This window comes from Paralichthys olivaceus, chromosome 6 (genome assembly GCF_024713975.1).
Source record: "Paralichthys olivaceus isolate ysfri-2021 chromosome 6, ASM2471397v2, whole genome shotgun sequence".
In the NCBI taxonomy this organism is placed as follows: domain Eukaryota; kingdom Metazoa; phylum Chordata; class Actinopteri; order Pleuronectiformes; family Paralichthyidae; genus Paralichthys; species Paralichthys olivaceus.
This window is the reverse complement of record NC_091098.1, coordinates 2,550,868-2,563,554: the sequence shown is the minus strand read 5'-3', so window position 1 is coordinate 2,563,554 and position 12,687 is coordinate 2,550,868. Positions and strand designations below refer to the sequence as shown.

The 12,687-nt window shown below is 44.3% G+C and overlaps 2 protein-coding genes across 3 annotated transcripts; one reads left to right on the top strand and one right to left on the bottom strand.

Moving 5' to 3' along the window:
* Positions 1-382: 382 nt before the first annotated feature.
* pdyn (prodynorphin) lies at positions 383-2,538 on the top strand. The gene is made up of 3 exons (XM_020103250.2): positions 383-527; positions 854-1,017; positions 1,817-2,538. The coding sequence occupies exons 2-3, from the start codon at positions 868-870 to the stop codon at positions 2,360-2,362; spliced, it is 696 nt and encodes a 231-aa protein (XP_019958809.2). The 5' UTR covers positions 383-527; positions 854-867; the 3' UTR covers positions 2,363-2,538.
* Positions 2,539-3,580: 1,042 nt separating this feature from the next.
* On the bottom strand, positions 3,581-12,358 carry gmeb2 (glucocorticoid modulatory element binding protein 2). Of its 2 annotated transcripts, XM_020103261.2 has the most exons (11): positions 12,054-12,358; positions 11,187-11,279; positions 10,853-11,006; positions 10,621-10,706; positions 8,040-8,164; positions 7,820-7,923; positions 6,900-7,057; positions 6,392-6,460; positions 6,161-6,298; positions 4,716-4,838; positions 3,581-4,565 (listed from the first exon to the last, which is right to left on the bottom strand). In XM_020103261.2, exons 3-11 carry the CDS (start codon positions 10,999-11,001, stop codon positions 3,934-3,936), a joined length of 1,584 nt encoding a protein of 527 aa, XP_019958820.2. In that variant the 5' UTR covers positions 11,002-11,006; positions 11,187-11,279; positions 12,054-12,358; the 3' UTR covers positions 3,581-3,933. The 2 variants fall into 2 exon arrangements, with proteins under 2 accessions (XP_019958820.2, XP_069382481.1); XM_069526380.1 differs by lacking the exon at positions 11,187-11,279.
* Between the last annotated feature and the right edge of the window lie 329 nt (positions 12,359-12,687).

Here is a 12,687-nt window from a genome sequence, read left to right as displayed (position 1 = left end):
TAACATGTAAGCCACTTATCAAATGTTAATATTGGGTAAGACCATGGTCTAGATTCTCCTGATCATCACTATAGAGGCAGTCAATATTTCTATTTGTACCCAATTAGACTTACAGTAAGTATTTGTGGATCAGTGTATTCCATTCATCTCTACATCACTTCAAATCATTTTAGTCATGGTTTATACTTGTTGTGTGATTTACAGAGATCGAATTACAAAGATGATGATGATGATGATGATGATGATGATGATGATGATGATGATGATGTTTCTCCTGTCTCTGTGTGGGCGTTGTTAAAAACTCCAGGAGCGGGGAGGCGGTGGGATTATTTACGCACTTTATTTCCCTCCCATTGGTCCGTTAATAGAAGCCGCTCTGATGCATGGCGGTGACACAGCCAAGTCTCCGGCGATAAAAAGAAGGCGCCGCGCAGAGGAGCGCAGGAGAGCGGACAGCGAGCTTGCACTTGATGGTAGATGCGCCTCTGCGAGTCTTAACGTGCCTGGAAGTACATCCAACTCCTGAGGTACTGACTCTGATTGTCTTTGAGGAACTGTCATTTAGACCACGTTTGTGGCTTTTTGTGCTTAAACGAGGTTATGGTGGAAAGACTTGGCACCAGTGCGCCATTGCGCACGGTGCACAAGTCGACATGGTCAATAGAAGTAATAAATGTTGGCATGAGCAATTTTTAAAACGCTCTAAATGAATAATATTTGATTGTAATTGACACTGAGTGAAATTGTTCATCAATATCTGGAGAGATGTATCAGCCAAAAACCAAATCTGATTCTGAGCCTCCTCTCTCTCTCTCTCTCTCTCTCTGTGTGTCTGTGTGTGTGTGTGTGTCAGGGACCTGCTGAAGAATGGAGTGGTATGTCCTGGTGCTGATCCTGAGCTTGCCGCCCTCCATTCATTCAGACTGCTCTTCACTGTGTCAGAAATGTGTGCAGCAAGTCCTCAGCCCCGACGCAGCTTTCAGCAGCAGCAGCAGCAGCAGCAGCAGCAGCGGCCTGGTAAGACCCACTCCTTAGACCATTACTGCGCCTTTTCACTTTTCTAATCAAGCCTCCACTACAAATGGGTTGAGCTCAAAATCAGGAAAACTCAACATCCAAAAGTGGTGATTACTCATTATTTCTCTAAGAACTTTACTTTTACTTTATTCTGTTATCATGGTTTCGATTATTGACTAATGAGAAAATAAAAATCCTAAGACCCAATATCAGTGGAGTAACAATAGGTTTTGAGTCACGAGTATGAACAAAGATGGAAGATGGCTCCTGGAAATTACCAACATCCAAAAGTGGTGATTACTCATTTTTTCTGTAAGAACTTTACTTCTACTTTATTCTGTTTTCGTTCTCTTGATATTTTCGATTGAATAATGAGAAAATAAATATCCTAAGACACAATATCAGTGGAGTAACAATAGGTTTTGAGTCACGAGTATGAACAAAGATGGAAGATGGCTCCTCAAAGATGGTTAAAAGGGTTTTAAACTGTGCTTTCTGATTTTAAATTGTTTTCTTTATTTTTTTTCTTTTTAAATATATCTGTACAGCTACTTCTGTGTATGAAAGATGCTTTATAAATAAAACTGCCGTGTCTTGTCTATGAGGTGTGAGGTGGAGCTGTGGTCTAATGTTTTAAAGAGTAAATCTGACCCGAGCATGATCTCACGTCTCACACTCCTCTCTCTCTCTCTCTCTCTCTCTCTGTGTGTGTGTGTGTGTGTGTGTGTGTGTGTGTGTGTGTGTGTGTGTATGTGTGTGTGTGTGTGTGTGTGTGTGTGTGTGTGTGTGTGTCGTGCAGTCGTGCAGTGCGGAGTGTGAGGCGCAGAGCTGCGTCCAGGCGCCGGCGCTGGCGGACTTCATCCAGGATGAGGGCGCGGAGGAGGAGGAGAGGCAGCAGGCGGAGCTGGTCAAACGCTACGGAGGCTTCATCAAGAGAATCGACAAGAACAAGAACAAAATCTTCAGCTCGCCGGGGCGCGACAACTACATCATGAAGGCCGCCGCGCTGCCCAAGAAATACGAGGACTTGTTGAAGAGGCTGGAGGAGCGAGACGCGCACGACGCACCGGAGGATCCGACGCTGCCGCGCACTTATAGTAAACGCTACGGCGGCTTTTTACGCAAATTCGGCCCCAAATCAAGGAGGAGTAGCTCGGCGGAGCAGGAGAGCCAGGAGCCCGAGGAGCTGCAGAAGCGCTACGGAGGCTTCATGAGACGGGTCCGACCAAAGTTGAACAACCTGAAGTGGGACAAGCGCTACGGAGGCTTTCTGCGGCGCCACTTCAAAATCTCTGTGCGCTCAGTGGAGGAGCCCTATTCCTCCTACGATGATCTGAGCCTATAGAGAAATCGAACTAACACTGGAAGGAACTCGTGCAGGTTCACCTGAAGCGCCACCATCTCTCCACAAGTATCATATGCCTGCCTGCCTTGCTTGTAGCCTACTCTGCTGCCTCCTGTGTATACTCTGTGTTGTCGGCAGTATAGTCTCTTTCAATAAAGGATGCTTGTTTAATAAAACCATGAAATGTTCCAGTGATTTCAGCCTCAGTGCCAGACTCCATTCAGAGTGCACCACTTTTATTGTTTGACCTTATTCGCCAGCTCAGAACCTGGACACGACGAGATGAAAGGTATTTTATAAGATCCCCTAAACACGCTCTTTAATTCTACATAGTCTACATCATGTGCACTGGAATTACATATAAACTCTTATTGTTACATTATTATTACAGCTAACGGTGTGGTTGGATTCATTGACTCCAGCTATAAAGACAGAAAAAAAGGGATGAAACATTCATACAGATTTTAAAATTTGATATGAACATTTCTTATAACTGAAAAATTGATGTAATGTGAGTTAGGTTAAGTCAAACTAAATGATTTGAAAAGGTTGCATTGGCCGACGGAATCAAACCAGATATATACCACTCATCTGTCACTGTTCAAATTAGTATTATTATTATACTGATACGATTTGTCTTATTTACATTTCCACTGGCATCAGCATTGGCTGTTTTCTCCATCCATCTAAACTGTGATGAAGAGATGATGGGCGACAGATTCCTTCTTTCTCCTTGGTTCAAAAGCAGACCAGTTACATGAGACACAGGACACATCTACAGACAACCTGCTCAAGTCTGACCATTCAACTCACTCATTAGCAGTATGGCGACATCTTGTGGCCAAGTAAAAACTCTTTCACTCCCGTCCGCTCTCTAAGAAAATAAGATGAATTTGACTGGCTGACCACAGGTTCACTGTGCAGACAGTGAGTAACACAGGGTGAGCAGATGAAACCTCACTCATTTGTTTACAGCAAACACACTTTCATTACAACTGAGCGATCTTCTCGTGATGAAGACATTTAGATGCAACCAAAAGCTCCAGATAAAAAGCTGATGACTGGACCTGAAGATTTTCTTATACATTTTCTTATAGAATCAAGGCTGAGAGATACAATGTGAGGTAATGATACAAGTCCCCGTCTGTTTATCTCTGTTCACACCTCCACTATGAGCTAATGAAAACATTCACATGTATGATGTGTAATAATGGACACTTTTTCCTCAAAAATTGAGCATTTATTAAACTGAACAATGCTCCTTTTACAGCCTACATGAAACAAATTCATACAACTGTATCAAATATATTAGGTACAAAAACATATTTACAGTAAAATCACATTCAACATACTCCCACCTCACTACCAGATGCAAAACAGAAATGTGGGTATCTTGAAATGTGAAGGGCATCTTAAAGGAAGGCTTACGTGTTGTGTGAAATGACGAATGAACACACAAGGATCTGTAAAAGATAAACTGGTTCCTCAAACATCACAGGAAATGCACATTCAATCCAAATGATGAAATGAGGGTCATTGGGAGACGGGGGAGAGAAGAGCCATCCTTCGTCTCATTGCTGTTCAACCACCTGCTCCACATTTTCTTCTTTAACCTGCTCTGGCTGACCTTCGTCATCACCATCAGCCGGGGCTTCCTCTTGTGAATCATCAATGGTTGCTGTGGCGTCCACCACACTGATGCTGCTGACCTGCTGTTGGATGGCCACGTTCTGTGAGGGTGCCAAGCTCTGCAGAGTAGCCGGCAGCGTCACCAGCTGGAACTGAGGGCCAACCATCTTAACGAAGGCCGTGGAGGCCGCGGAGCCGCTGGCGCCGGCTGCGCCCTCCTGACCCGCCGTCGTGGACAGCACAGTCAAGTTAGAGGAGTCGCTCACCAGCTCTGACCCAGAAAGCGTGGAGGTCAGCAGAGTGTACCCACCTAGGTTGGTGCCGGCTGGGCCTCCTGCCATGGTCAGAACCTTGCCCAGTGGCAGGCCAGTAAGCTGGTTGAAAGGCAGAGTGATTTGGGTAGGAGCAGCGCTGACCTTGGCCGGGCCGGAGACGGTGCGGGTCAGCCGGGGACGCTTGGGTGGCGGGGTTGAAGGGACTGGGGTGAGGGTCATCAGGACGTTGTTGAGGTGCTGGGATTTACTCTTCAGCTCCTTGGCTCGCTTCCTGTGCTCATCACACTGCTGCTCCAGAGCTGCAGAAGAAGAAAGCGCACACACATACAATGATTTCTATTAACACTTTCATACAGTTTAGAGGGCAGAGCTGAATAAATTAGTCAAGCCTCTAAAAATATGTCTCTATTCTGAGAATGAGGACTTCACTGAGGATTCCCCCGACTGACCAGCAAGGCTGCGAGTGTACTGTTCTCTGTAACGGTCCATCTGGCTCTTATGACTGGCCAGAACCTTCTTCACCAGGTCCAACATCCCAAAGTTCTGCACGATATTGTTGAGCAAAACTGCATCTGAAAAAACAAGCAACAATTCACATTCACTGGCATACAGCTTTTATATTCTAGGGCAAATCTACTGATTTCATCCTAAGATACAAAATGGCCTGTGGGCAAAAAATACTGAAACATGGAAAATCCTATTACCGTGTGGTAGAACTCACTTAAATGTATACGTGACTGTTAAACTGGCTTTTGTAAAAACTTTGAGTTATGTCATTGTCTTGTACATTAAATCTGAAGAAGAAGCAACAACAGTATCTGAGGGTCAGGAGTTGGGAACATTTCCATATCACAAATGTGAACTGGACTCCGTCAGATACAAACAGAGAGAAATCCCTGTATTCTTCCACCTACTAACATCACTGTTATCTGTTTTTCTTGCCATATCTCAGCTGTCAGGGATGACATCTGAGATATGGCAAAAATAAAATATGATTTTTTTTCAGGCAGGATCACAACCTTATCACTTTTAAAGACTGTTTTGCAAGTTACTGAACATAACAACCAAACTTATTTGGTGTGTGTGTGTGTGTGTGTGTGTGTGTGTGTCTCTGTATGTCATGTGCAAGAGAAGGAGGAAGAGAGCTAGCACTGTCTGGGGCGTGAATAAAGGAATTAATCCTCAGCTATGAAGAAAAAATGTACTACTTTAAAAAAAGTATCCTTCATTATGATCAGTGTTGTTGTGACGGACGTTACAAACCATCCAGAACATGTCTTTTCATACAGCATGTGATAGCACTGGATGTTTCTCTGTGGGATGTTAAAAAACAGACTTTTCACAGCAGACATTTGGTCTCGTCCAAGCAGGAAAATCACACGTGGAATAAACAATTAATGACGTCTGTTCTCCACTCTGAGCCAAAACAGGGGCTCTGCTGTATTAATGCTCACTCACTGACTTGGCTCTTAAAGGAATGAAGCCATTGCTAATGTTATCATTTACCCTCCCACACTGTGCTGCTGATGGTGAGTAGTCAATGTTTTAAAAGCAAGTATCCATCAATGAGGCAGGAACCTAAAAACCGTCATCTTCATTGGAAGTGCTGTATTCCAGCTGTGGGAGCACCATTCAACTTTATCTATTTATTGTTGTTTTTTTATCCTGTGTTTGGAAGCGCGTGCCCTCCTCAGGACTTTAACAATCCTTTTTCATTTATTAGGTTTATTTGCAAATACAAACAGTGAACCTGAAAACCTTTGGGGATTTCATTTCTGGAATGTTGATTTAAAAGGCAGGTCTTTCTCCACAGAAATCACAGACAGGGATCATTTAAGCGTCATGTTTTATAAAGCCAGCCTAACTTGTGTGTGGGGAGGTGGGTATCTCTAACCTTTGACTTGTAGTGGTGGGTCACACACTCTCTCCTGAAGTCCTTTAAGCACCTCCTGCAGCTCCTTCTGAAAGTCCTCCACCACCTCCTCCAGCAGTCCTGCCTCCTTCACAGAACGCCAGAACACCACAGAGTCCTCTGAACGCACACACAAACAAACGTATCACATCATAACGAGTAAAAACGCTTCACTCATTCAGTTCATTCCTCATGGTGGTGAAGGTTGCTCACCTCCGATGGCTGTGACCCACTCCGATGTTTCCTCTGTCACTTCAGGAAACGAGGCTAGTGTTCCATTTACTGCAACACAGACAGGAAACACTCACTGTGCACATCACCACACTTAGACCACTATGTTTTTATTCTGGACTACAGTGCTGACAGGGGTAATTCTTCCAAAGCTTGTCACTCTGAGTGAGAGAGTGAGAGAGAGTGTGTGTGTGTGTGTGTGTGTGTGTGTGTGTGTGTGTGTGTGTGTGGCTGTGACAGAGTGTTTGACTGTGTTGCATTATTCATCAAGACTAATGTGTTGCTTTTAGGTTAAATGATTGGAGTTGAAATCATGATCAGAATTCATGGGACTTGCTGCTGAATATGTGATTATATTTATACGACATAGGTGTGTTGGGAAGCCTCCCAGTATGCACCAGGGCAACATATATACTATCTATACATACTATATGCAATAAGATCAGAATAACTCCTGGGGTAGCATGAAGTGTGAAGCTGTAGAACTTACAGTCAGCTGATGAGGGGGTGGCAGAGACCAGGTCAACTGATTGCTCGCTGCTGATGGACACTTTTGTTCCCACCAGGTCTATCTTAGTGCTGCGGCAGGTGTTGGAACAGACCTTTGTATGCTGGTAGAAGTCCAGTTCACCTGAGTCCATGATCTTCCTGTGATATGAAATATGATGAGGCGTTACACAAAACATCTGGCTGCACTGCTGGAGTTTACTGACAACCATGTGTGATGGAACAGTGCCATCCTGAGGCATATTTGTTAACTGCACGTCAACCACTGACGAGAGGGAAGGCCTGGAGTGGGCGCTGTCATGTCATCAGTTTTTCACTTCACGAATATTTGGTCAAAAAGAATTTAAAAGAGCAATAGAAAAAATGGTGTTAGTTGAAATCATCTTTTGTTTGGTTGAATGTGTTTTTTTATATAATTCAAAATACCATGAAATACTAAAATACTTTAGATAGTATTTTCACTGGTGACAAACTCCTAGTGGACTGTGAGGTGAAATCAGATAGAAACTACAATAGCAGAGTGCAGACCCCTGTCCCCTGAAACCACATTTATATTTACTAGATAACGATTCTTAATAAGATCGGCACCAAATTGCAGACTTAAATATCAGTCCCCTAAATTTGCCAGTTCTTCATCAAGATCCATGAATTAATTTCTGAGAGATCAAGGTAAATGTGCAAAGACATTTAAATATTACTAATCCTCGAAACCCTTCCAAAAGTGTCCAAGAGCCAAGTGATAGATCCTGGATTTAGACCGATGCTTAACCTCACTTTGAACCAGACATTAAACCAGACTTAAATTTTGTGGAATAAATTCTGCAACTGAGAAGGAGGCTGGGGGAGGTTGTATCCAATAATATCAAGTCAAATTCATGGTGAGCTTATCATGTTGATCCAGACCTGAGCATGGTGCCGTTGAGGCGGATGGCTCTCTTCCAATCCTTCAGAGTGGATTTCCCTGCTAAACACACAAACTCCTTTGGGCTGATGAGCTGCTCGTTGAACTGATAAAAAGGGAGAATAAACCGTTTGTGTTGTGAAACAGTTGTGAATCGATACCTTTAATGTGCTGAGGAATGTGATTTTATTCAGGCTCTGTTGTGTCAAAGAACAATTCTACCTGGACACATTTCACATTGATCCCCGGGCAGACAAACTTCTTCCAGACCAGCGTGGCTTTGGCGTCTCCGCAGGTGATTGGGTAGAAGATATCAGCTTCCACATCTACCTCTTCAGTTAACTTCACTGCAGAGCCAGAGACAGAAACAACCTCTTACTACCGTCCAGTCAGTTTTCACCTGCTCATACAAAATATACATTCAAAATATTATGTGATCATGACACTAGATGAAGCTGGACTGTCTGCAACATACGGCATTGTCATTAATGTCTGAGAGGTTTTACAATGGGCCTCTCATTAACCCATTCAAACAACAATGTTAGCAGGAGTGCTAGTCTGACCAGTCTTTCACAATATATGTGGACATGAGGAGCCGGAGATCAGGCCACCAACCTGGACCGAAGCCACAGATCCCTGTCGTAATTAGTGGATTTCATTTACTGCACAAAAAGTCAAGAGTAGCAGAACATCGCTGATAACCACTACAGAGCAGTGAATTACAGGACTCAAAGAAGAGTGAGTTTCAGTGGCTATTAAATTAACCAAGCTACTGCACGGCCTCAAGTCTGCTCTATTTTACATGAGCTGCTTTAAGACATGCATTGAACTCAGATTAATATCTTGAATTTGTCCAAAGAGGCTAACTCTGTCCAAGTGAGCCCATGTGAGAATATAGCAGGCTATTCGGCACAAGCTTGTGGGTGTGTCAATGACGTTTCGATGTGACAGAGGCAAAACTGAAAAAAACTAAAAGATACAAATATCTCAGGAGGAGAAAGAGGAGCCATACACGTAGAACAGCTTTTCATAATAAAACGCTGACACAGTGTGCTGTAAACAAAAACGTGGGGTCACTGCAGCAGCGCATGTTACATCACACCTCCTGCATGCTCTACCGAGGCTCCAACCCTCCTCTGAAAGCTTGCTAATATTGTGAACACTTCTTAAGTCGTTTTCAGACGTGGAGGAGGATGTCAGCAGAACTCAACAACGCAGTAGGAGGTTTTCTGCTCTGATGCGTTCCCATCAACACAGAAATCTCTGGAGCATTCAGGTGTGGGGATGATGCAGCAGGCAGAGACAGGGTGTAACATATTAATTCTGCTGAGAGGATCACATGTGTTTGTTTACAGCACATCAACACCAGCGTTGGCAGTTTCTTCTACGCGCATGGCTGCACTTTTTCATTTGTATTTTTTTTTTTGTTATGTTCTGTGTTCTGGAGGATCTCCTGCTGTGTTCTCACATCAACTCCTCCTGACTTTCTGTACCCTTTATACTAGGGGACTGGCAGGAGAAAGTCCTGTTCACAAAAGGTCCAAAGACTCTAACTTGGACATTTGCGTTCACACATAGACGTGTCACTTCACTGGCTCCCTGTTAAACAGAGGATAGAGTTCAAAATCCTCCTTCTGACTTGATGGGGCCCTCAACAATCAGGCCCCATCATATATAAAGAGCTCTTAACCCCTTACTGCCCCCACAGACCACTTTGCCCCCTGAACTCGGGACTCCTTGTAGTGCCTAGAGTTACTAAGAGTAGAATGGGTGGTAGAACTTTCAGTTACCAAGCTCCTCTCCTTTGGAACCAACTCCCACTCTCAGTGAGGGAGGCAGACACAGTCTCTACATTTAAGGCTAGACTTACAACCTTCCTTTTTGATAAAGCTTTTAGCTCAACCCTGAACCATAGTCATCCATAGCTAGGCTGCTATAGGCCTACAGTGCTGGGGGATCAACCATCAGGCACCAGCACCTTCTATCTTCCTCTCTCTTCTTCACTCTCTGCCTGGTTTATTTTGTTATATCTTATTACATATCTCTAACTCCTTGGGTCTTCTCCTCCCCTCCTTGGTCCATGCTGTGCGGCTCTCCGGAGCCCGTCCTGGTGAGGGATGGACCTAGTGAGGTCGCTGGTCTTTCGCAGGGCTGACGTGAGGGCTCACGGAACCACCAGTACTCCCACCTGAGGACCTCTCCCCTCTGGAGCCATGGCTCCTACTACTGCGCATGTTGGACCATGAGGGAGGCAGGAGTGCCTGGGGGGACCACCGCACCCTTGGAAGACCATGCAAACGTCCATGTGCAGATTCCCGGGCTGGATTCAAGCCCCTGACCTGACACTGACTCAACCCCCCCCCCATTTCCTTTTGTTCCCCTATATTACTTGTTATTTCTCCATCCCCCCAACCGGTCCTGGCAGAGGCCGTCCACACTGAGCCTGGTTCTGCCTGAGGTTTCTTCCACCTCGGAGATTTTCCTCCCCGCTGTTGCTCATGCTTGCTCGGTGTGGAACAAGTTGGATTTTGTGTTTCTTAAGATCTTGGACTTTTGTGCAGCACCCTGAGACAACTGTTTGTTGTGATACCGTGCTATATAAATAAATGTGATTGATTGATTGACATAGAGCCCCCTGGAGAATGTCCAGAGCATCTCCGGAGTTCAGTGCATGTCAGAAAGCAGCTTTCCTGGAAAATCTCCTGCTACATTCCTCATATGTGAAAGACAGATTAAGTCCAGACCCACATTTTTCAGAGTTCATGACTAAAAAACGTGGAACAAAATCCTGCAGGTCACTGACCTATGACTGCCTCCTCCTTTGACAGTGCATCTGATGTGCTGGCCTCAGCCTCTGCCTCCACTGGTGCTACTGTGAGGACCTCCTCCCTGGGAAACCACATGAAAGTGCACACTGTCTTTAAGTTTCTGTTTAGCAAAGTAAACAACAACCATTCTCCTCATTAATTCAGCATTCTGTGTCAAGTCTATCTGTGTTGACGACCAAAATGCTGTGTGCACTGTGTACACCTTACCCTGGCTGAGGGCTCAGCTGTGCAGTCACCAGCACTGCTTTATCCTCCTCCACCACAGAGGGGAGGTCCTCTGCCACACTTTCTGGTATGGTGACAATCACCACCTCACTCATCTCCTGCATGCTGACCTCTGACGCCATGACAGACATTGGACCTTCACAACAGACAAGATATGGCAGCAGAGGTGAATTGGAGGTTATAAAGTGTTATTATAATCTGCATTTGTATAACATTTAGAAAGTTGAGGTAGTCAAAAGAAATGGGTTTCCCCAGTAGAAGTATGTTTGAAACCACAATGGGAAAGACTGTGGGCTTCTATTGTGACTCCCAATACCTGCTGGGATGGTGTTTAATGTTAAACAACAGTTATGTTAGTTCTGCAGTCCAACATCAGGGACAGACACAGGGAGCCAGTGCGGATACTGGTCTGAAACACAGCAGTCAGCAGCAACATGATGAGGAGAGAGATCAGGGCTAGTGAATACATACAAAACACATACGTATAGACAAAGACAAAATAAATGTTGTCAAACACAGGAAAGGGGGATATTTGGACAAATATGAGACTTAGTACGAAAACCAAACACACAGAAAATTAAAGAAAGGGTTAGTAAAGTGTTAGGAGTAAATATTGAACACATTGGATCTCCAAAAGGGGAACATGAATCAAGAATTTACACATTTCCTAATAAAACGTTTTTGCTTTACCACAGTGCATTGTTTCAAGTGATTAACTACATCATATAAACATTTTTGGGGATGGTAATTTCCCTGTTTACACTAAAGAATATAATATGTACCCATGAGGCTTATCATGTTAACCATGTCAGAAACAGATGGATTTAGATTATCAAAATAAAACAGGAAACGGGAGACGTTTACGGTCAGAATGGCATCACTTGATGATGGATTTCTAATATCCAGCCATCCTTTGCTGGAAACGGAGCACGGACAAAAACACGTGTTGTAACGTTTCCTCTGTCTCACACAAGGGTCCACCTCTAAATGAGACTTTGTTGAGTGAACACTGGGTAAACCGAGTGAACGATTTGAAGTGGGACCGGTGGAGACACTGCTTCGTGTGTGTGCACCAGGAGCGACGTGAACCTGTAGAGTGGGGTTGTCATCATTTACAGTAGGACTGAGTAGGACGTGGTGGTGCTGCAGGCATCACACATTCGAGATACTGAGTACATCCTACCTTCTTCTTCAGCGGACCAGTCTCTCCTCGATCGCTGATCAAATGAATTGGCCAAGCTAAGTGACAGGATGCTAGCTAGCTAGCTTTGTTCGGACCTATCCAGTAAGCTAGCAAAAAGCAGAATGCTACGGCACATTGGTGCAGGTGTGTTATTTCTCTTGTTTCCAACTCGATGGTTTTCGTATCCAACTCTGTTGTAGGAAACACTTCATCTCTTCTTCTGTTTCTTCTTCTGCTGGTGCTCCTTCTTTCTTCTGGTGTTTAATCACGGCTGGGAACCCAGTCATCGACTTATTAGCGCCACCGTCTGGAAAGGAGTGAGGGTCAGAATGGATATTTGCCTGTAGTCGATTGTAGAGATCTGTGTTTTGTAAAATCACCGTGTCTCCTTTAGAGTTAATCAAACCCATAGACACGATGTGACATGAAGCTTTTTTTTATTGAGATGTGTCTTAAGAAGAAAGACCAAACAGGTAACCGATTCAGTCTAATCTCTTATACTATGTCCTCTTCTATTGTGTCTCTGTTGGTTGCCCTCACCTCTCCTACTTTCCTCTGACTACTGTGGGAGTATCTGCCCTTATTTTCCCGTGTGCAGGAATCCATTCAAACTTGATCACCAGTACAGCATGAG

Coding starts and splice junctions, on each gene's coding strand:
- pdyn (XM_020103250.2), top strand. CDS start 868: ATGGAGTGGTATGTCCTGGTGCTGATCCTGAGCTTGCCGCCCTCCATT. Junction 1,018..1,816: donor GCAGCAGCAGCAGCGGCCTG/GTAAGACCCACT, acceptor TGTGTCGTGCAG/TCGTGCAGTGCGGAGTGTGA.
- gmeb2 (XM_020103261.2), bottom strand. CDS start 11,001: ATGTCTGTCATGGCGTCAGAGGTCAGCATGCAGGAGATGAGTGAGGTG. Junction 10,707..10,852: donor CAGCTGAGCCCTCAGCCAGG/GTAAGGTGTACA, acceptor GTGGTTTCCCAG/GGAGGAGGTCCTCACAGTAG. Junction 7,924..8,039: donor TCAATGTGAAATGTGTCCAG/GTAGAATTGTTC, acceptor CCTTTTTATCAG/TTCAACGAGCAGCTCATCAG.